The sequence below is a fragment of the Sitophilus oryzae genome, unplaced genomic scaffold (genome assembly GCF_002938485.1).
Source record: "Sitophilus oryzae breed Bouriz unplaced genomic scaffold, Soryzae_2.0 scaffold_1440_pilon_pilon, whole genome shotgun sequence".
In the NCBI taxonomy this organism is placed as follows: Eukaryota; Metazoa; Arthropoda; class Insecta; order Coleoptera; family Curculionidae; genus Sitophilus; species Sitophilus oryzae.
Window position 1 is genome coordinate 1,612,663 of NW_022146105.1, and position 24,062 is coordinate 1,636,724.

The 24,062-nt window shown below is 31.0% G+C and overlaps 3 protein-coding genes across 9 annotated transcripts; 2 read left to right on the forward strand and 1 right to left on the reverse strand.

Annotated features, from left to right (window-relative positions):
* Positions 1-479: 479 nt before the first annotated feature.
* On the reverse strand, positions 480-1,568 carry LOC115876710 (ATPase inhibitor, mitochondrial-like). Its single transcript, XM_030892601.1, has 3 exons — positions 1,399-1,568; positions 1,161-1,305; positions 480-739 (listed from the first exon to the last, which is right to left on the reverse strand). Exons 1-3 carry the CDS (start codon positions 1,443-1,445, stop codon positions 611-613), a joined length of 321 nt encoding a protein of 106 aa, XP_030748461.1. The 5' UTR covers positions 1,446-1,568; the 3' UTR covers positions 480-610.
* A 448-nt stretch (positions 1,569-2,016) lies between these two features.
* On the forward strand, positions 2,017-4,064 carry LOC115876711 (glucose-6-phosphate 1-epimerase). The gene is made up of 5 exons (XM_030892602.1): positions 2,017-2,492; positions 2,610-2,661; positions 2,724-2,782; positions 2,842-2,998; positions 3,078-4,064. Exons 1-5 carry the CDS (start codon positions 2,426-2,428, stop codon positions 3,574-3,576), a joined length of 834 nt encoding a protein of 277 aa, XP_030748462.1. The 5' UTR covers positions 2,017-2,425; the 3' UTR covers positions 3,577-4,064.
* Positions 4,065-4,630: 566 nt separating this feature from the next.
* On the forward strand, positions 4,631-23,159 carry LOC115876717 (protein rolling stone-like). 7 transcript variants are annotated; one of them, XM_030892615.1, is made up of 5 exons: positions 4,631-4,820; positions 19,425-19,538; positions 19,975-20,311; positions 21,378-21,561; positions 22,746-23,159. In XM_030892615.1, exons 2-5 carry the CDS (start codon positions 19,452-19,454, stop codon positions 22,987-22,989), a joined length of 852 nt encoding a protein of 283 aa, XP_030748475.1. In that variant the 5' UTR covers positions 4,631-4,820; positions 19,425-19,451; the 3' UTR covers positions 22,990-23,159. The 7 variants fall into 7 exon arrangements, with proteins under 7 accessions (XP_030748475.1, XP_030748474.1, XP_030748471.1 ...); XM_030892614.1 differs by lacking the exon at positions 4,631-4,820 and adding an exon at positions 8,214-8,413; XM_030892611.1 differs by lacking the exon at positions 4,631-4,820 and adding an exon at positions 8,216-8,383.
* Positions 23,160-24,062: the final 903 nt, after the last annotated feature.

The window sequence follows — 24,062 nt, forward strand, 5'->3', positions numbered from 1 at the left end:
AAATAAATGTTACAAAATTGGTACAAATCGCTGTTTAGAATTGGCAGATTTAAATCAATGTTTTATATCATTAAATAGTTTAATTTAAAAAAAAATACAGAACCTTATATTTTTACGTAATATTTATATTTCAAAATAGTAATAATACTGCAGTGTATAAAAAGAATAACTTAGTTTATTTTTTGTTTTCTCTCTATACAAAAGTTTATTCATGAAATATACCATAATTTATTTTTTTTAGCATATTAAAGAAAATAGCCAAATTCTTATAAGGAAAAATTATCAATATGACAACGTTGCAAAGCCTGATAGCCGCGCTTGCGTTAAGACAGAAACTCTGACAAGCTTTGCACTTAAGTCATTCTTAAGTCGCCTAATCTTTCTAGCGGGAAATTCAAACGTATTAAGAACATTATACACACTATTGACTTTATTTCCAGCAACAGAGAAAAATGTTTACAGTAAGAAAACACATCATGTTTAACTTTAAAAGCTTTTTATTCTCTTATTACCGAAAAAAACAACAAAATACTACAATCATGAAAGGTGATAATACCTAAAATTAACATCGCTAATAATAGCTTCATAAACACGAATAATATTTAGATTCCTACTTAGTCAACTTCTCAACACCGGCTTTGTGGCGGGCGATAGCCTCCTGATGTCTTTTGATCTGTTCTTCATGAAAGGCTATTTCATCATGTAGGTGCTCCTTTAGCTGAGCAAGTTGTTTCTGTTGCTAAAAATAAAGGAAGATATTGAGTATTTCAATACACGATGTTAATACCGTATGATCGAAAAAAAAACGGCGTTAGCGATGAATATGAAAATCGAATGTCCTTTTATATGTAAATTTATATGAAAAATGTCATCGATTGTCATTTCCCAGCCAACTGGACGTCGTTTTTTTTCGATCATACGGTATTAATTAAAATAGAGTAATTTATTAAACCTATAGGTAATATATCTTCTTTAGTAGTTGGTATAATTGATAATAATCAGTTGTTTTTAACACTGTTTAGTATATTCTAAAGAAGGAACTAAAGCAATGGAATTTAAGGAAAATACATGCTTCTAGTCTATGTGCACGGATAATATTTATATATATTTTACAGAGAACTACTGTTTTTTCAATATTAAGACTAGGGTGGTGTTCTAACCTTCTTGTAAAAGTACTCTTCTTCTCTGGCTGCTTCTTGCTTACCAAAGGCACCTCCTGCTTCTCTGATGGATCCACCTCCACCACCACCTTTGCCTGCACCACTACCCAGGTCCCCCAATTGGGACATTAAACGTAAATGTTGTCTAAAATCATATTATGTAATGAAAACTGTTCTAGCACGCATTTTAAAAAAATTGCTGCCTGAAAACTATGCCAGATCATAATAACATACTTACTTCACACTGTTGGATGATAATATCCTAGAACTCCGAATAGAATTCATATTTCTTGCTATAATTTTTCGTAAACGTTTTGATTTGAAGTGTGATGAATTACAAAAAAAAGATCTGGAAATGTATAGTTGACAGTTTGACCCTAATGCCGGTTGTTGCCAAGTTTCTCGTAAATAACTATTTTTAACAACATTTTTTATAGAATTTTTTGGCCTAGTTCTATTCTTAAGTTCTATTACTGTTACCTTTAATAATAACGTTATTGACTTCTATATGTCAGCTGTTGAATATTATAGAAACAATCAGTTACAATAACTAAAATATATGTGATAATTGGAATATTTGGAATAGTTGGCAACATGTAGTATTGGCAACTTGGCCGCTTGTCTGTAGCGCCATCTGTTATCAAAGGATTTTATTAAAGTGAATTAAATATATATTTTTTTTTCTTATCTATAAACCGTATTTAAATAGATAATATACAAGGATAATATTTAATATCTGCGTCTCTCAGGTTGTTTGTGGCAAGTTAGTTATGACTATATTCTTATCGATATAGAAACCTTAAAATTAAAATCAATTGGCGTTGTTTAAAGATAATCCATTGTCGTTCCTGGGGGATTTCTAAGGTTAATGAAGTTCTACAAAGATGGCGCCAGCTATTCAAAAATGTTCATTTATCATCTCCAGCAATGTCGTTTTTTGTAAAGTTAGAAAAACTAGTCGGGTTCGTTCTGGTGCATATTAAGATCAGCGAATAGGGAGCGTTGCGCTGGTCGCTATAGATTTTCTTAGGCCAACTCTCTGACCAAGTATCGCGAAAGCGCGTAGTGGTCCAGTCCGTGTCACCCAGAATTGTTATTTTTTTCGCGAGTATACCGACAGAGGGACCTTACACCTGCTTGTTCTTGCGCAGGTAATCTTCCCAAAGTCATATTTCTAAAACGCCGTGTTTTTACGGCGATAAACAACGCGAAAGCGTTGTTGCTTGGCTCAGCCCGGCCAATTTGGCCCCTAAAAAAACCCCGCCATGGCCGCTACTAGCGTGGTAGTTCTCGATAGGGGTAACAACACCACTTGCACCATCAATTTACATGGTAAGTTGAAAACTTATTTTTACCGCCACTATCTTTCACACCCACACACTTCAAATCTTCGAGGGTGGAAAAAAGACAGAAAAAACTCTCCTAACCCTACATTTTTTATATTTATAGGGGCCACAGTAGTGTCTTGGAGAGTTAATAATCAAGAACAACTATTTGTAAGGTAATAAAACACTATTCATTGCTGTTACTTAATTTTTAAATTTTCTATTTATTTATTTTAAGTAAGCAAGCAGTCTTTGATGGAAAAAAAGCGATAAGGGGTGGAATTCCATTTGTATTCCGTAAGTCCACTCGTTTGTTATTACTAGAATCTAAATTAAAATGTTCTTTAATAATTTAGCTCAATTCGGTGCTTCTTCATTTGGACCACAACACGGATTTGCCAGAATTGTGAGATGGAATTTGGAAAAGGCTCCTGAAAGACTTGCTAGTGGTGATGTGGAGGCTATATTTTCTATTATGGACTCTGATTTTACAAGGTCCATGTGGAATTATCAGTATGTCAATTATTCTTACATAATATCTAATTATTAACTCTTATCTTACAAGATAATTTAAATTTATAATTTATTCTAGATTTCGCCTAACATATAGACTGATTCTGCGTGAAAAAGAGCTCCATTTTAATATCGCAGTGTACAACCCAAGCAAAGAACTTACATTTAGTTTTAACATGCTTTTACACACTTACTTTAAAGTTCCTGACGTCCGCCGATGCCAAATAACGGGCCTGCAGGGTTGTACTTTTATTGATAAGACTAGAGAAAGAACTATTTATCAAGAGGCTAGAGACGTGGTCACAATTAATGAATGGACTGATAGAATTTATCAAAATACTCCTCAAGAACACATTATAACAAACGTTGTTTCTGGACGCAAAATGCGCATACAAAAATACAATTTTCCAGACACAGTTGTGTGGAACCCTTGGCTAGATCATGCCAAGGACATGTCTGATTTTGGGGACGATGAGTACCCCAATATGGTGTGTGTTGAGGCTGGTCATGTGTCAAGTCCAGTTATTCTTCTGCCTGGCACTGCTTTTGAAGCTAGCCAAATTTTACAAGTTATGTAAGGTGTAAGTACCGTCCTAATTGCAGTGTGTTCAATTTCTAAACTAATTTAAATTTAAGTAGAGAATAATGTATTTTTTTCATTATGATATTCAACCCTGATATTTTATTTATTTGGACCATGCTTTTCAAAGGACCTTAAATATTTTTAAGCTGTATTTATTGTTTTACTGTTTTTTTAAATTAAACTTCACACTGTTTATAAGTTTAATAAGCAATGTCATTAAGACATTAGTTAGAGTGAAGGTGTGACAAGCAATAGTTTTAGGAAGTAAGTGATTTATTGATATTTATATTATATAAGAAAAGATTTTTGACTGTGTAAGTGGTATATTGATGATACCACAGCTCAACATTCCAAAACTGTTTAGCCTTAACTTGTATACGACTGGTAGAAAATACTTTTTTGTGCAATAGTGTTATACTTTTTTATAGTGATAACTTATTGTTAGAAGTTTGCTTTTTATTTTAAATAAATTATTATAGTACACATCGTCTTTCAGAATGCCCATCCCTAATTTGAAAATAATTTTTAAATCTTTTCCGTTTTTTTTTGTTAAACTAATTTCGGTGCCCTCTATGCGTTTAAATAAAAATTATTTCGAATAAAACAGATCTTTGTAACATAAAAATCTGTTTGACACATTGCTATGGCTATTGCAAGCCAGATGGCACCTCTAGTCGAATTTAAAAAAAAAACATTTTATTAATAAAACAAACTATCTGTGATATAATTTAATTATGTAGAAAAAATATGTAACAACATATTTGAATATTTATTTATATGTAAAATAATGCTAATGAATATTTTTAAATAACAACTTATATAGTTAATAATTACTAAGAATCGTCCCGGAAGTTAATAATACAAATTAAAATATAATTATAAAACCATATTGCGCTCGTAATGTTCAAATATAGCTATTTTATTATTTATTTATTTATTAAATGTAAAATTGAATATAGCGATTAAATTCACATAATGTTTTGCGCTAATGTAACTTTTCTTTTATTAATTATATAATAGAACGGTGATTATTCTTTCCTTTCAATGCTAAAATAATATTTAAGCTTCAATATGTTCATGTTCAATATTTTTATTGCTAGTTATTGCGATTAGTTGTATCGAGTTTACCTAAAAGGTATCGAAGAAACGTTGTTGTGTGGGATTTTTCCATGAAAAAGACTCTCAATACTATTCCAGCTTACGAATTGAAAAGCTAAATAAAAACATTAAAGGACAGAGGTATGTTTTAGAAAAATATTTATTCAGGAAAATGACAGCCAGTTACCACACTGCAGGCGCTTCTTTAATGTGGTAACTAACAACAAGCACTTTAGAAGACACAATTTTGTTGACAAACTAATAAAATTATTTGTTTAAAGGCGGCTAACATGGAGTAAACAAATGTTAACATAACGGTGAGATTTTTTTAACTCTAAACCTTAACTAGGGTTCCTTGTTTCTTCTTTTTAACTTCAGCGCGGTGCGTAGCGTTTTATTTGATTAGATGTTTAGTGCCAGTGGCAAGGTTTCCATTCTTCGAGCTCTCTAAAGATTACAAATTATCTCATTTTTTCCAAAATGTATTTTTACAAATCAATATTTTGTCTCTTTAAGGATATAATTTTTATTATTAATTAGGTACTACCGTATGGATCGAAAAAAAAACCGCGTTATATAGCGATGGCTATGAAATGAAGATCGCTGTCATTTTATATGTAAATTTCATTAGTTGTCCATTTCCAATCTAACTGGACGCCGTTTTTTCTTCGATCATACGGTATTTATTAAATAATTGGATTATACTTTAGAAACTCATCAATCAAGGAAAGAACTAGTCAAGTAGAATGTATTTGTATAGCATCTATTGCATAATTCATATTGTTTAATTTAACGTAAGACAATCTTGACTGACTACATTTGAAAAAAAACGGCGTCATATAGGCCTTTTATAGCCTATTGAAAATTGACATGACAATTTCATACGAGGGTGGGTCTTAAATTAGTGCAAATATTCTTAGGGGTAGTATATTTCGACCCCAGAAACACGATTATGAGTTTTTTTTGATAATATGGCCACATAGGTAGTAGATTAAATGTACAAGGAAGAAAACCTAGAAAAGATCCAGTGGTTCTCAAAATTTAAGCAACAAATCTTTTTTTTTATTTTCAAAGTAAAATATCTCAGTTATTTTGGACTTATTTGAAAAACGGTAACGGGAAAATATGTTTCTTTTATCGAGATCTACCAGATTTGAAAATATTGGCACTTATTTAAGACTCACCCTGCATATGACAGTGATATTTTTTTTAATTAGAGATATAATAACAATATTTATAGATTTTTTAATATTTAAGCAACAAATTGTATTTTGGAATATTACTTTTCGCGGTCCTGTGCAAAAAAAGAAAGTCTTCTCCTAGCAAAAATCCTTGTGGCGACTGCTAGCACTTTTTGTGTATTAATCTCATTCGCGAACTGCCTACACTTTGACCAAAATAGGAAAGCAGTTTTAAATAACTATAGGTGGCTTAGATTAATTCTTAATGGAATTCTAAACAAATGATTAATTTTTCCCCGTTGCCGGTGAATTATTACAGGCAGACGTGTAGGTGTGAGAGAATATTTAGCTAGAACTACACAAATTGGCGTGAAGAATTGATATAGTCATGCAAGTATTACACGATTTTTTTTATTGTTTAATAAGTATTGTTTTTTTTATGTAGCCGGTTGTAGCTTCTAACTTATAGCTAACTATATAACTAATAAAAAATAACTATTTCCAAAGAAAAAGATCTTATTTTTAATGAGTTTTTTACCCTAACTAAATAGATATTTTAATTCAAAGTTTTTTGTTGCGATATTGTGTTATTTTCTCTATATTGGATTGGAAAAAGAAAATGATATAACACTAGGTATATTTCGGCGTAGGTTGAATGGCGATACTTTAATATAATTGACCAGTTTGGAAAGTTCGTAGTTCAGCTTTAACCAGTGTCAATTAACGGAGACTCTTATGAGACAATGTATGTGTATTTCCACAGTAACAAAAATTCAAACATTGTTACGAGCTCATTCATAAATCACAGAGCGAAAAATAAAAGCAAGTCTGTTAACTGAGTCCTAAATTTTCCTTTATTTAAAACTTCAATTGGCCAGATTACTTTTTCAATTTTTAAATCCAATGAAATATTAAATAATAATAATGTTTAATTACTGAAGTTTGACATGTTTCTTTTCACCTCTGCGCCTCGAAACAGCGTAATCCATCAGATGACAGTAATATCTCTGTTATGTAAGTAAAATTGTTTTGCTCGTAATGCTCCTTCAGCAAAATTAACTTAGAAAAGTGGAATAAAAGGCGCAAGCTATAGATAATTGCCTCTATAGAAATCCAGCGTTTTCAAATACAGAAATAAATGTATATGAGAGTCATACCAGTGTGTTTAATTTAATTGACTGAGTCTCTGTTGATACATTCTCCGATAAGTGAAGAATAAAATTGGCATGGAGAGCATTTGGATGGTATTCTCCGTCTAATCTATCACTTGATATTACTAGTCATCGTGACACGCAGCTGTGGAACCTGGACATTGATACTAGAATTGATTATAATTTAAGGATACCTCAAAGATACTCCAAGTTGTACAAAGGTCCATGCTGAGAATAACAAACTGTACGGATACTGATATATTCGATAAGACAGAAGATACTATACATGTACACTACTATTCATTGCTACGCATGTACTGTACTAGGACCAAATCAGGAATCAAACGGTGAACAAAATGACGCAACAATGACAATTTATTGTATCCATCTTTCTTGAGTTATAACTCATCACACAGTCTCAGGGCTTTGAGAAAAGCCAACATCAAAGACGGTTTTACAGAGGTTAGTTCTCCATTTCCGATATCAGTCATACCAAAGTTTATGGCCCGAATGGTTGTCATCAACTGAGGTGTTCCTTGAGAAGACAGCGTCTTGTTAAAAACCCTGTGACAATCCCAAGATTGTTCTTACTTAAATCAGAGTACGTAGATCGGTTTAGGTACTCTGCTTAAATCAAGGAAAATATTTTATTTTTCGCGGTCTTAAGTCCTGAAAAATTTCTTCGAGTGTCTTCGACCGTTGGAAGATTCCCCTTCCTGGTTACGGATTGAGTCTTCCTGGTTCTTCAGTTCCGCTATCGCTCCTATTCTAGCTAGATCGCTTGATTTTTCATTGCCTTCTCTTGCTGGGCTGGCACCCAGAGTAGGAGGACTTTATTTTGTTTGCCTAATTTGTTCAGCTTCTCCAGGCGTTTTTTGGTCAACTTCGAATTGATGGTTACTGAGTTGATCACTTTTAAGGCTCCTTGACTCTCCTCTCCTCTCCTTGAAGCTCCTTGTGCAAAGTTATAAATAAAAAGAAAGTTTATTTTACCTACTTAAAAAAAATCTGTATTGTTAGAACACGTACCTGTATGAAATTACCTCGTAACTAATAAATGGAAATAGGCTCAATTAGCCTTGGCGAAACGTTAAAAAATTGGCAGTGACTGAAAACCGACCTTTGCTAGAGAATATCCCAGCGCCGTCTAGCACAGCGTAAATTGATATCGTACCGACAACAGCCCTAGAGCCTTGCTAAAATTATCGATAAATTTGGTGTCCTAGGCAAACTAAATACAAACCTTTATCAGTAGCGCTCGTTGGCATTAATACGTGTTCAAATGGAATCAACAGTGAGTTCGGGGGGTTGACAAACAATCAGCATCATACCCGTGACCATTATCAGTGGCACATCTCAGATATCTCCTGTGGTGAGTGATCTACACGTCTTTATCTGTGTGGTTAGTTCTTGAGCACGTGAGAAATACCGGCTTTTTTTTTAAATATTGTTTATTATTGTTTTTAAATATTGGTAATACTTACAAGATGATTATTAAATTTTATGGTGGTTTTATATTTTTATAAACGGTGAAGCGTTCTATTAGTTTTGTGCGGCTTAACTTGAATACACTAGGAAAATATTGGAAATATAGCAAATAAATGGTTTATTTTGCTAATAATTAACATTTTTATTAAAATTTATTTGTTTATACTAAATTTTTATTGATTTTAGTTAGCTAGTGTATACTTAATTTTTTTGAAATTATTTTCTTGTTGTTCGATAATTTAATAAAAAAGTTACAGAATTTTGTAGGCTTAATAGTGTATTTGAATTAAATAAGTTTTATTCCAATAGAATAACACACTAAAATATTTCTGGAACTTTGTATTTTAAAACAATTAATTAAAATGTAAATGGACTTTCGTGGCATTCCCTGACAGTTATTTTTTTAAGTTTTAGGATTTATTATCGAACCTTAGGAAATAATAATAAATAATTCTAATGAATCTTTTTCACGTAAGATGGATTTTTTCATGAGTAATGTTTTTGTTCAGTGTACCCTTTCATTGTATGTTTAATTTTTGTTCTGTCTGTATATTTATTTCGTTAATGTGATCGTATGGAAGTGCACGAACGGTTTTGTCTGATAAAGAACCGAAGAGAGAAGAACAAATAATCGGCAAGTTCTTCTCGATCACAAAGTTCCGAAATTGTCGAGAAAAAATAAAGAATCCGTAAGTTTATTTTTACTTGGAAGAATCTTGATTAATGCTACAAACCGCTTCTTGTGAACCTGTACGAAAAAGTAAAAAAAGAAATTGTTATGTTGCCCGCAGTAGCGTAGTGGGAACAACTCCCGAAAATTCATTTTTCTGCCCCCGAGAATCGCATTTTTAATTCAATTTTGTCCGTTTCGTTTAAAAATTATTTTTTGCACTTCAATATCATTAAGCAGCAATAAAAAGAACTTGAGTTACATACAAAATAAAATAGGTCTGGCAATAGTGCGTCGGGCATCTGTAGCTCCTAGAATAAAAAACTTGGGAATTTTGTTTAAATGCATAACTTCTACAGCGTGGCTCAAACAAGTGTGAGTGGGTCGGGATGATTTTTTTTAATGTAACACCCTGTATATTATTGCATTTTTGCTTCCTTTCATATCACTTCACATTTCACATAATCCTAAGATATGAGTGTATATATTTCGATAGTTTCAGAGATATTAATAAATAAATAAAAAAAATTATATTTTTCAGCCATTCTTGAAAAAAATAATAAAAATACAAGAACTATCCTGAAATCAAAAACTATATTAAGGATTCACTTTAGATGGTCTATACTTTGTTATAAATATCGTAATCTTACATCATACAGGGTGTTCAAAATTCTACGCCAATGTTTCTAATATATAAAATAATTTTTCTTTGTTTTTTTTTTAAATTGAACACCCTGTATATTATTTTTTTAATAGATGGGGAATTAAAAATTAATATTTTTTATATTTAGAGTAATTCAACATTTTTAACGATTTCGCAAGTATTCGCGGCTTTATTTTTCATATGGCATTTTCCACAGCAAATTAAAAGCCACCCAAATTACCGTTGTAAGAGCCATATGAAATAATACTGCGAGTATCTGCAAAACCGTTAAAAATATTGAAATACTTTAAATACAAAAATTGTTCTTTTTTAATTTTCCATCTAATAAAAAAATAATTTACACGGTGTTTCATTAAAAAAACGAAGAAAAATTATTTTGTGTATTAGACTGATGGCGTAGAATTTTGAACACCCTGTATGATTTAAGATTGCGATATTTATAGCACAGTAAGTATGGACCATCTAAAGTAAATACCTAATATAGTTTTGATTTCAGGACAGTTCTTGTATGTCCTGAGTAGTGTACCAAACTTCAGTGAGTGATACTATAGATAAAAACTAAAGATTTTCTATGCATAAACATATGAATGAATGGTGATTTGAAATTTTGATATTCTTACACATATTTTAATTCCAAAGCGAATGACGATAGTGTAAAATCCCCAACAATTCTGAAAGGATACTTTCCACTAGGGTAGAGGGTAGTTTGTCTTCTATTACTCTTTGTTTAGTTTTCTAAATATTTGCGTTTAAGGTAAAATAATTAAACTAAGAAGCTAAGTCGCCAGTTTGATAAAAACAATCAAAATTTAGTGTAGAATGTAGAATGTTTAGGAGGGGAGATAATCACCGCGACCTGTGAGTTCCCCTTTCTTGAGTTATAACGAGTTATAACTCATCATACAGTGTCAGGGCTTTAACAAAAGCCAGTATCTGAGATGGCTCCACAGAGGCCAGCTCTCCATCCTGGACATCAGCCGTACCAAAGTTCATTTGCACGAACGGTTGTCGTCTCGGCTCACTCACTGATAAGGTGTTCTGGTGTTTCCCCATTTTCCCTACAGAATCTGCATTCGCCGTTGTTTCTCAGCTTCAGCCTACTGAGGTATTCGTTGAGGAGACAGTGTCCTGTTAGAAACCCCGTGACAATCCGAAGATTGTTTTTACTTAAATCATGGAAAACATTTGATTTTTCTCGGTCGTAAGTTTTGAGGAACTTTTTCGAGTGTCTTAGACAGTTGGAGGACACCCATTCCAAATTACGGATGGAGTCTTGCAGATTCCAGTTAGTGGAGTGTTCGCTCCTTTCCTAGCTAGATCATTTGCTTTTTCATTGCCTTCTATGAGGAGGACTTTATTTTCTTTGCCTAATTTGTTGAGCTTCTCTAGGCATTCTTTAACCAATTTCAAATTGATGGTTACTGAGTTGATCGCTTTTAGTGGTGCTTAACTATCGGATAAGATGGATATTCCTTGTTTCCGATAGTTCCTATCTAAGATAAATTGTACGCATCTTTCCATAGTTCGGAGTATTTAGTTTTCGGCCTAAATACTTCTATCCCTTCTAAATTTAGTGTCAACAAGTCGATTTTATTTAATGTTAAAAAATATTAGGCAAATAATGGAGTTATTTGGCATTTTTCGGATTTTTTTCCAGTGTATACTACGCCAATGGTACGTGCTTCGTTTTCGCAGAAGTTTTCTTTTTTGGAATGAAGAACCGGGCCGCCTGGTTTTCTTGCAGCGTCCGGAATTGCGGTTTGCAACTTTTTAATTGCCTCAACTTTTTAGGCCCAAATATTATCTCTTGCCCAACGGAAGGTTACTACTCCTTTTTAATTAAATAAGTCGCATAAGCCGATGCTGCGATCCATCTAGGGATAAGCTATCGAACCGAAAGTATCGATACCTGATACCCAAGAAGTATTACCTACTATAAATACGTCGACTCCTCATATAAATCTCAAAATACATCGGTGATAAACTCTACTGCCTACTAAAAAAGGGTTTCTTGAGTTTTTTTTGGTATCGACATAGAATAAGAAATTGGTCTCCGGAGGTGTGTAAACCAGTTAGATCCTAAAGTTAACAAGATTTTCTTTTCTCCTGACATTCATTTCATTTTGAATTTGAAATAATCTATTTTAAAAATTATATGAGAAAATATTATAATATGTATTAAGTGATGATTGGTATATAATTTCATCAAGTTTTATGTAAGAAAGTAGCTTTTTCCTAGATGCCTTTTATTATCACTAGTCGCAGACAAGTAACATAAATGTACAAAACGATGGTGTATCCAAGATATACAAAACTAGATGTAAACAGAAAAATGCTCATCCTGTTGTCATTTATTTATTAAATAAGTTTATTAACGAAGTTCGTATAAAGTTTGTGTAACCCCTGTAACTTTTTTATTTTTTCAGATAACAATACGAAATTTGGTATGTCAATATATGACATAAATTCGGATTGATTGAGGTATTCAATTGTTTTCGGTCACTTCCTGTTTCACCGGAAATGACTACAACTTTTGATTTCTAAATGGCACTCCCGGTATTTTTTTAATAAAAAAATAGGAATTGACCAAACATTCGCATATAGTTTATACGAAATTGTAACATGTGGTTCATAACGACAATTTGACTCGAAATACTGTGTGGTACCAAATAACTCGTAATAAAATGCTTTTTCCAAATATGCCAATGGCCACCCTCGTTCCATTTGAAAAAATTGAGAAATGATTAAAAAATACGATTTGGGTATCTTTTAACCAACCGGGATAAGACACTAAAAACATTAGACGATCAAATCTATTTTTCTAAGTCTTCTTGATTAAAAATTAGTGTTTTTAACACAGTTGTGGCACTCTAGATTGAAATTTAAAATACGATTTTTGTTTAAACGAAAATGTCCAAAGTTGACATATGTATGGTATATCATTTTATTCAGAGTGTCATTTTCTATCGAATAAAGTAAAAAAATACAGGAGGGTGCTATTTAACAATTGACGGAAGTGACCGAAAACAATTGAATACGTCAATCAATCCTAATTTATGTCATATACTAACATACCAAATCTCGTTTTTTTATCTGAAAAATAAAAAAGTTATAGGGGTGGGCCACTTTTGAGACGCACCCGGTATAATAATTACAGTGCTTCATGAAATTATTAAGATTTATAGATTTTGATCCTGTTTTTTGTATCTGTATCAATAATTCGTAGTAACATAACTCAGATTTTATTTTTAATTATTATTTTTATACTTTGGTACAATCATTGTTAATGATTGTACCAAAATACAGAATTTGTAATAAATTTAATAAATATATATAATTGTTTTATTGCAATAACCATTGTTTCATTGTAATTATAAAAACAATGGTATAACCATGATGAATATCTAGAAAAACCGTCATCGAAAAATGTTTTAGCATTTTTATTTACCTATACTTAAAAACTTGTATGCACACCTTTATAATCTTTTCGCCATTCCATGCAGGACTCTTGAAAAGAAGAAAACAAAAATAATGCAAATATATTGCTCTTTTTTGCTTGTCAGTATTTATTTGGGATAAAATGTAAATATTGTTTTTTTAAACATATGATGATGCTTTGCGTCCTTTTAAGTAGAGCCATATACAGAGAGTCCTAAATATATTTTTATTGCTCAATTTGATAATAATCATCGCACACCCTAAGCATAGTTTGTATATCTTTTCTTGGGAATAATTAGTGAAGAGGGCAATAACTTTTTCTTTTAATAACTAATAAACACAGCCAAATATGATCAAGTGGTTAACAAAGGCATAAAAATACAAGGAATTGTCAGCAGTCGTGTAGTTGGAGACACCAATTATTGAAAAACTGTACATTTATATACGGGGTCATACTTTTAACTTGACAATATTCAAGTCAAATACAATATTCTAGTATAAAATGACGTATTCCTTGTTGCAAATATAATATAAGGCTACATTATAAGTATGTCTCCCAAAGAATACGTTGTGTTTAGTTTTATAGCCACACAGCTATTTTTTACAGTGTCCACATGCACATAGAAGATTTATTACCTAGCAAGTTTGTTGAACTCAAATTATTATTTACATTGTATAGTTTTCTATTCTTTAAGTCCTGTTTTCTAAAGGGTCTGTGATGTGGTTATTATAGTGCCCATTTACTTGTAACGTACTGCTGAAAGTGCTGAAACAATCATAACCACATGGTTTTTTTGCTGAGTAAATCTTGTATTTTACGTTCGCGTGGTTCAGAACAGTTTTAACATTAACTATTACTAATTTAATATTATTGACAGAGTGATAAAATAATTTAATGGTTTATTTATTAAAGTTATCTATTTCCTATCGTACTAAAGAGTAGCCAATATTATATAAATATCTATATATAGGGTGGTCCGAATTGTAAACGGTAAACGTTGACAAGATATTCTGCCTATATATTTAAGTAAAAAAGTTTGTATAAATTCATGTTCTAAGATCGCTTTGTTTTGGAGATACAGGGTGGAGAAATATGGATTAGAAATTAATTTTCATTTCGTTTTAATTATTTGAAAAATAATTTTTCTAAATGTTTGATATGAGAATTTCGGTTTCGATATCAGTATAACTCCTACTTGTAGGGGGCGCCACGTTTACATTTTTGAAGGGGAAAATCGAAGAGCAACCGTTGTCAAGAAATTTGAAATAGAAATAATCAATACATCATTGACAAATAATAAAAATTGATTTACTCTTCAAAGCAGTAAAAAACAGGTAAGGTTGGTATAGCGTACAAGTAAAAAACATACTCACATACAGACACCAATTTTCATCCAAATATCGATGTTAGTTTAGAAATTATTTAAAAAAAAATAAACTCCTGTGTTTTTTCCTTTTTATTGTATTGCTGTTTGGGGTGAGGGAAGGGGGGGATCATAGAATAAAGTAAAAAAATTGTCGTTAACTTATCTAGATTAATAATATATCGATTGTTATTGGAGTTATTAATATCAGGGGAGTTGACAAAAATGTTCAAATAAAATTTTCATGTAATAATAAAACCTGGCAAAGGCGGCGTTCACAGGTAAGTTGTACTTTTTACGACTGAAAAAAAAGGAACATGATGGTGCTGAAATTAAGTTATAAAATAAAAAGATATCTGTCTTTTTTTACTGTTTAAGTTATTTATGTCTTATTGATAATAAAACCCTAAAGAGCAGGCTTTATAATAAAATTTTACGATTGCTGAGTTTACTGCTGGATTTTTGTTTCGCATCACGATTTAATCTTTTCTGAACTTTGTACAGCGCGGAGAGGAGTTTTTTTTTTCGTTTGGCCCCGCTGGGTTGTTACAATAGCAAATTTTTAAAACTGCCAAAAAATAAGTGCACTTAATTCCGATACTGGTTTTGGCTTCAGTTGAACTCTTTCGGACATTCCTTCACTTAAATGGCCCCGGGTTGCTACCAAACCCGTTCAATGAATTTTTAATAACTCCTTTTTGGTTATTACTTTGCTTATTATTTTATACAAGTTTTTATAACACTCTGACACCGGCTATACATTTTGTTCCTTTTCTACACCAATTTTTTCCTCTACTCAACACTCAACATTACCAAATTCTGTTCGCTTTTTTCAATTTATCCCGGATCGTTAAAATCCTCTCTGACACATACAAGATTCAAGATTAGCTCCTTAATAAATTCATCAATCGTTATTATTTATTTAATTAGATAATTCAGTTTGGCAGGAATTATCATAGCCCACTGTGACGCTGTTTTTATTACGGTATAATAAATAATTTAGATTTTTTAAAAATTAGTCACAGGTTTAACAGGTAGTTAAAAAAAGTATTATAACGTATGAAATTCTTTGATTTCTATAAAAATATTACTCACAAATTCTTTTCATTATCATTTAAAATGTTTTATAGTTTTTCAGTTCAATTTTAATAGATAATTTATTATTATCTACCATATTCAACATATGTCAGGTTATTAGAAGCCTTCCTTTGTTTATGCAAGATTGGCGCATTCATAAATCCATCAACAATAGGTATCATTTATTTATTTCATTTTACAGAGATTAGTTCGACTTAAATTATCAACAATTGTCGTTTGACTGGTCACTGTGACGCTGTTTTATTATGATATAATTTTATGGTTTAGATTATATACTCGCAGCACTAAGATTAATACAGATTATTTGTTATTAGGTGATATTTCAATAGTTTTCGAAAAATCAGCATCTATAAAAATTGATAACATGCCTAACACAGAAGATAAAAGATTTTTCTCATATTTTCTGTATCTCAGAGATAATCATTGCTGGATTAACATTATGCAGGCCTTTTTTCAGATTAGTTACTTTGATATTGTTTTATATGATTTAATAACACACAATTTTCATTTTACCACCTTTGATTATCATTTTATAGCCATACTACTTCAACCTATGAGGAAAATACACCGGTTAAACACGATACATAATTTGCAGCTGATTTAAATTTGCAATACAACTATTTTTAGTAGCCTGTACGAGGTGTTCTCTGAAAAAGAGAAGAAATAATTTCCCTCCACATTACCATTATAAATTTATAATTGATACTAATACCAACAAGTTAGCTACATATGTCCCTCGTATATCAGATTAACTGAATATCTTCACTTCCTTGTAATGCAGCCTTTGCATTTAAATCTGAATTCCTTATTTAGCTAATTTGATTGCGATTAAAATCTTTGATCATGGGAAAACCAGATACCTACGTTACCTCGATTTTTCACTTAGTTTTTAAATGGACTGCGCGGAAAATCGGCGTACATTGTGTTATATTTTGTATTCGGACATTTTTTGAGTTGATGTTGCAAAACTTAAACGTCCTCTTTCAATGTTAATATTATAATTAAAGAGGTAAATGACCTGGCTATGTAGGAAGGTAGATCAATAGAAATATAAATATTTAAATGAGAAATGGGTTTAGTTTTCTTTTTTTATAAACGAATGGAAATAACAGTGTTTAGTTAAGATTTCATGAATTCAGAAACTGTAGATTCTAGATAAAAGTTTCAGTTTTGATTGATAACCTTATTTATAACAGTAGACCAGGCTGAAACAGATGCATATACGATTTAAATACTGTTCCTCATGTAAATCGTCAGTGTACTGTTAGAGTACTAAATAATATAGTCCTGGACAGGGCCGGCGGAAGGCAAATATTGAGACCGGGCTAGTACCCTATGCCCCCCCCCCCCAATAGTTATTATAACTCTCTTTTTTTTCAATACTATTCTTTAACTACAACTAAGCATATGTATGCTACTTTAATAATAAATTTTCACTTAAAGATACTTCAAAATTCTACTCTTCTTTTAATCTGAGTCTGCGGTTGTTGTTTTTTGTATACCGGGTGCGTCTCGAAATTGCCTCAACCCTATAACTTTTTTATTTTTTTGCATAAAAAACGAGATTTGGTATGTTAGTATATGACATAAATTAGGATTGACTATTCAATTGTTTTTGGGCCACTTCCTGTGTCATCGGAAATGAGTAAAACTTTTGATTTTTAAATAGCCACCTCGGTATATTTTTACTTCATTCGATAGAAAATGACACTCTGAGTAGAATGACATATCATATGTCAACTTTTGACATTTTCATTCTAAAAACATTATATTTTAAATTTCAATCTAGAGTGCCATGGCTCTGTTAAAAATACTAATTTTTAAACAAGGATCGAGCCTTGGAAAAATAGATTTGATCACCTAATGTTTTTCGTGTCTTGTCCTGGCCGGTCCAAAATATGCCAAAATCGTATTTTTAATCGAAAATATCAAAAGATGACATATGTCATAAAGTAGAAATATACCGAGGGTGCCATTTAAAAATCAAAAGTTGTAGTCATTTCCGGTGAAAGAAGAAGTGACCAAAAAGAATTGAATGCGTCAATTAATCTTAATTTATGTCGTATACTAACATACCAAATTTCGTTTTTTTTTCTGAAAAAATAAATAAGTTAGAGGGGTGAGCCACTTTTGAGACGCACCCGGTATATGGAGTTATGAGAAATAGAATTCTAACTTCGGCAGTCTCGTTCTGGTATAAGTGATCTTTGAAAATATTAGTATTTAGTTTCAAGCAGTTGCATTATTTTTCTATATGAGTCTAAGAAAATTTTCTTTTGTTTTTCACGTTCGTTTTCGTCACGTTTCGTTTATGATCAGATCTAGTTTTGTCGGCTTCAAAATGAGGTTCAGCCAGTGTTTGAGATGCATTCCTTTGTCTTGCTCTAATGAGAAAATTCTACGATTCTGCTACCATTTTCCGTGTATTATTAAATATTCAATTGGGAATCGCAAAATCGCCAAAAAATTGACATATTTTCCCACTACTGTTAATAAATTAATTTAACTAATGAGGCAAACTTATAAGTTTTTTTTTGGATAATAAGGATATCGAGATCCCTCTTCAGCTTCTTGCGAATGAATCTCCTCATATAATTTTAGGGTACATCAGCCATTAATAACAAATAAAAGGGTAGTAGAAAAAGTGCGATTTTGAGCAGTCAGTCTAAAACTGCCAATTTTGCTGACTCTTGACCGAAAACAGTTTGTTTAGAGAAAATTTATAAAAACAAGAATTATAGAAAGAAAGGTTATTTACAAAAAATTGATAGCTTTTGAATTATAAGTAAATTACCACGAACAAATCAGATTTATATTTTTTTATTTTATTTCGTTTAAGATTTTTCCACGAAAATGAATTCGCAAATCCCAGTTTCAAATAGAGCATCCAAAAAACATATAGAATGGAAGAAATTACAACTATCCCAAAGCTTTCATGCAAAGGATTTTTTGAGCATAATTTCAGTAAACTATAATAGGATACGTCTAGGATATAGTAGTGTTTATAATGTTTAGTCAGATATTCTTCCCTATGTGGTGTGGTGTGTGGTAATTGGTAATATTTTAATGTGGAAATTGATAGTACCGATTAATTATTGATCTGGTCATTCGTTACTGTTTTTAAATATTTTAGTTGTCGTCGTGGCGCCCCTCGTATATGGCGCCCCGGGCAGCCGCCCGGGTCGCCCGGCCCTTCCGCCGGCCCTGGTCCTGGACAATTTAGAATATTTGTTTAATATCTGTAATCTATATGAAAAATGTTCTGTTAATATTATATCGATAAAAAGATAAATGTAATTGTTTGATATCTCGAAATGTTTTGATTGGTAAAAATCTGAATGTAATTATTGTGATTCTTTAATGCTGGTAACTTTCTACCGTACGTTTATAGACCAAAGTGTAGTAAATGTGAAGCTGTAATATTGTAAATGTGAAGGAAAGTGTAGTTTGGTTGGATAATTGTTATATAACTAATATTGAAGTATGCAACATACATAAAGAAACAGTATGTACTTCTTAGCGTCTTTATCAGTGGGGCATATGCACCGAGATATACCCTTTTACTTATTCATAAATTAGTTAGGTTTGTGTTCGCCATCAGCAATAATGTTGAATCAATTGAAATCATGACAATTGTTCTCGAAGACGCCTCAATAAAATGTTGATTAATTTCTTTTTTATTGCATTACAGATTCAATGATAGTTTATTAAGTAAATTATGGTGGGACCGTCTTGGAACAAATATTTATCATTGAATCAAATCTCTCTGCGCCATGAAAGGCCTATCACTTTTGTATTGTCGCAGGTGAGTACTTTTAATAGGCTTTAATTCGATTGATCTGTACCCTCCACCAATCACTTAGGTTTATGGTTGACACTTGTTTGAGACACACAGTCTATATAAAATAGTAATAATTCATTTTATATTTTATATCTTTTTTTTTTTAAACTAACCATTTTATATGCGACCAATAATTTAGAATGTAATAGCACCAAGTAGTTACTGTGAAAAGTATAGCCTTGTACTGTAAGAAATCACAGATGAATGAGAGTTTATAGCCTTGTATAGCTAAAAAAAATGAGACTGACTTAAGTAAGATATAAAGCGTTAATCCTGTATGTAATAAAATGCAATAATCTTGATGTAATAATAGCAATGACTTGATATGCCATAGCTTAGATTCTTATTTTAATCCTTACACCTTTTCATCTAATTTTAAAGGTTTTTCGTTTATTTTTAGTGGCAAATAGACCAAAATACAGTCAATGTAAAATACTGCATATTCCGAACATGTATGTTTATCACATTTTTTGTGTCATGGGTGTTTAGTATAGTGAACGAGAAAACTTATGACGGTTCGACCAAATGGCCCATCTATCTTACCAACTGGGGATTCACGATTTGTATGATCCAAGCCCTATTGGCTTGCATAATGCTTACAGTATGTTGCGTGACAAGAAAAAAGCAATGGCAGGACTCGGTGCTGAAAATCTATCCTGTATATTGGTTGCTGAATGTCGTGGCAACTCCTGTGGCTTTCACGATTACCGTAATTTACTGGTCTCTTATATACAACGGTAAGTATAGATAAGACTTATCTACATAATAATACCATGCTATTAACTGGTTCGATTGTTTACTTTTAATATTCCATTACTTCAAAACTTTTTTTTTTCGTTAACAAAATTTATATTTTTACTTATGGCATAAAAATCAATTGAAATATAATAGGAAACCACATAAAAAACGTAATTTTTAAAGCAATTGTGCGGTATAACAAGCAAATAATATATACAGGGTGATTATGTAATCAAATAATAATCAGGAATATTTCTAAGCCAAAATATACATTCAGGAAGCTCTAAAATGAGGCTGAATCTTAAATAATTTTGCATATATTTGGGGGCGGTATAGGGTGATGAGTTTTTTTGGGGAATTTAATTTAATTTTCATTTGAAAAACATAATTTTGATAATATGGTAACATAGGTAGTAGATTAAACTTAGAAGAACAAAAAAAATACAGCGGTTATGAAAATTTAAAGCTATTTTGGACTTGTTTAATAATTTTTTAATGTTTCTTTTATCAAGATCTACTAGCCCTTTGTGAAAATATGTATGTGCACTAGGTAGATTCGTATCAAAAAAATTGGGGTTATTTTTTTAAAATGTATTTGCTTATAGTACTTTTATAATTATTTTTTAAATGTTCCTAAGAAATTAATATTTTACCTCCAAAACCAAATAGTGCCATTATGTTATTGTTTTATGCATAAAATTTGAAATATTTCTACGTATGGATAAACCATAGGGAAATGTTTCAAAAAATAGGCCATTTAAAAACATGGCTCAATTGGTCGGGTCAGTATTCAAATGTCTTATCGTAAATATTTGTTTTTTATAAGACATCTTTGACATTTTAATATGGTCTTTAAGGAAACCCTGTCCAATATTAACTAATAACTTTTCGGTTTAATATAAAATTATAATTTACATAACGCTATTTTTATTCGAATTTTTAAACGGTGGGTTTGGTTTTATAATGCTGTTTCAATTTTTGTCGGTTGTCTTAAAGAAATAGTTTGTTTTTAAGATGTTTGATTTTCTAATATATCCTAACTATATAATTTTTTTTGTTTTTTAGCTGAACATGCTAGTCTGGACGCCATGAATTTTCTTGTTCATGGAGTGAATTCTTTATTGATGCTGCTGGACTTATTGGTTGTGGCTCATCCAGTAAAAATTTTTCATTTTCTCTATCCATTAGCCTTATCCTTGATATATGCTATTTTTACTTACGTATATTTTATTTCTGGTGGACTGTCTAAGTAAGTAGTATATTTTTTAATAAGTACTGAACACTGTAAATACTTTCATTATCTTGATAAAGTCAAGGTATAGTTTCTTGCAGAAAAAATAAGTTTATTACTATGCTTTGTCTACTTAAGTTAATAAATTTAACTCGCATTTATAATATACAAGGTCCGGCAATAGTGCGTCGGACATATGTAGCTCCTATAATAAAAAAATTATGAATTTTGTGTAAGTGCAGACCTAAAGTATGTAATAAGATGTATTTCAGGAGAATATGTTAACTCTACAGGGTAGCCCAAAAAATGTGAGTGGATCGGAATGATTTTTTTAATGGGAAACCGTGTATATTATTGCATTTTTGTCTTCCTTTCTGATAACTTTACATAATCCTAATATATAATTAAATGGGTTTTCATAGTTTAAGAGATATTAATAAATAAATAAAAAAATATTTTTTTCAGACTTTTTATAAAAATATATTAAAAATACAAGAAATGTCCTGAAATCAAAACTATACTATAGTTGGTCTATGCTTACTTTGTTATAAATATCGTAATCTTAAACCATACAGGGTGTTCAAAATTCTATGCCAAACTTTCTTAAATATAAAATAGTTTTTCTTCGTTATTTTTAACAGTTTTAAGGATATTCTTAATATTATATTACATACGGATTTTTCAACAGCATATGTAATAAAGACCGCTAAAAATTTTAAAATACTTTAAATGCAAAAAATGTTCAGATTTTAATTCTCCCTCTAACATAGATATAATATACAGGGTGTTCCATTAAAAAAAAACGAAGAAAAATTATTTTATATTTTAGAAAATTTGGCATGGAATTTTGAACACCCTGTATGATTTAAGATTACGATATTTATAGCCAAGTAAGTACAGACCAATTACAGTAAATAACTAGTGTAGTTTTGATTTCTAGATAATTCTTGTTTAATATTTTTTTAAAAAAGACTGAAAAAAAATACTTTTTTTATTTATTTATTAATATTTCTGATAAAAAATGATCCCGATCCACTCACACCCTGTAGAAATTAAAATATTTTCGTGAAATACATCCTAATACATACTTTAGGTTTACACTTATACAAAATTTAAGATGGTTTTTTTTATAGGAGCTACAGATGCCCGACGCACTATCGCCGCACCCTGTATTAAGTGACCAAAGATTTTCTGTTTTGTAGGGACGGTACTCGCTATATATATCCTATAATAAAATGGGACAAACCTGGAACTACAAGTCTGGTGTGTCTGGGAGTTATGGTTTTCTTGATCGTTCTTCATTTATTCACTTTTGGCATGTTCAAACTTCGAATAAGGACTTACGAGTTCATTTTCACTAGAAGGAGACCATCATCTTCACCAAAATCGCCTTCCTTAGGACTGAAGGCTTACGAAAACTCCGCACTTACCACAGAGACCGTTTAGTAGCAATAAAATATTTATTTAAATGTGTGTAGGTTTATAATTATATGCAATAACTGCCAATGTTCTATGTAGTGAGTTAGTATGAATGTATTTATGGGAAGAGATAGTGAGGTTAGTAGTATAACGTTTTTTACTCTATGATATGATTTAATAAAGTATTTGCTATTTTCTAATGGGTGTTTCTCTAGCTTCGCTTCGAAAATACCTACAAGAGGAAACGTTGCAAATGTCATTGTACCATGGCTTAACTATAATAACGTAGAGAAAAATAGTGAGTGACACGCTGTCTACATACAAGCGTGAAGTTAAATAAAATACGATGTCATAAAAGTCTTCTGTTAAAGCTCGGTCGTAGCCGAGTGAGTCTACGCTCTGGAACGATACATAGAAATACATGTCTGCATCAAGATCAAATTTTAATTGCAACATTAAATTCAGTTCAACGACAACGGAGTTATTTATGAAGTTATACAGCACTTTATTTCTTCTTCAGAATGGTTTTATTTCGAGAACAATGCTTTCCTATTTTTATTTACACGCTCGCATATGCAATTTTCAATTTAGAACTTCAGAAGAAACCGAAGAATATATTCAGGATCCAATAAGTTCATAATATAATTTTTTTATTAATATAAAAATATAATTACAACGGTTTTTTTCTTAATTAATAAAATTATAATTCTCACACTATTTTTAAATTTTTAAAATTATTAACAAATTATCATTTCCAATGTGACTGTATAAAATAATTTGTCTATTTTATTTTTTAGTAAAAACTAATCTTTAAAACCATTTTCAACGATTTTAACAAAATATTCCATTTTAAAATAAGTTTATTTGAAGAGAATTTTTTAGTGTGTTATATGATGTAAATTTATTTAAAAGTAATAAATAAACAATAGTTTCTCTTTTAACAAAGTCAGTAAAATAATTTACTGTAGTATAAAAATAGTGATTACCATACACTGCAAGTATTTCAGAGCAATAGAAAATTAGCAATTCAAATATTCAAATAAAAATTAATAGCAAAATGTCCTCATGTAGACAAAAAAAACCTTGTGGGTGGGCGAACA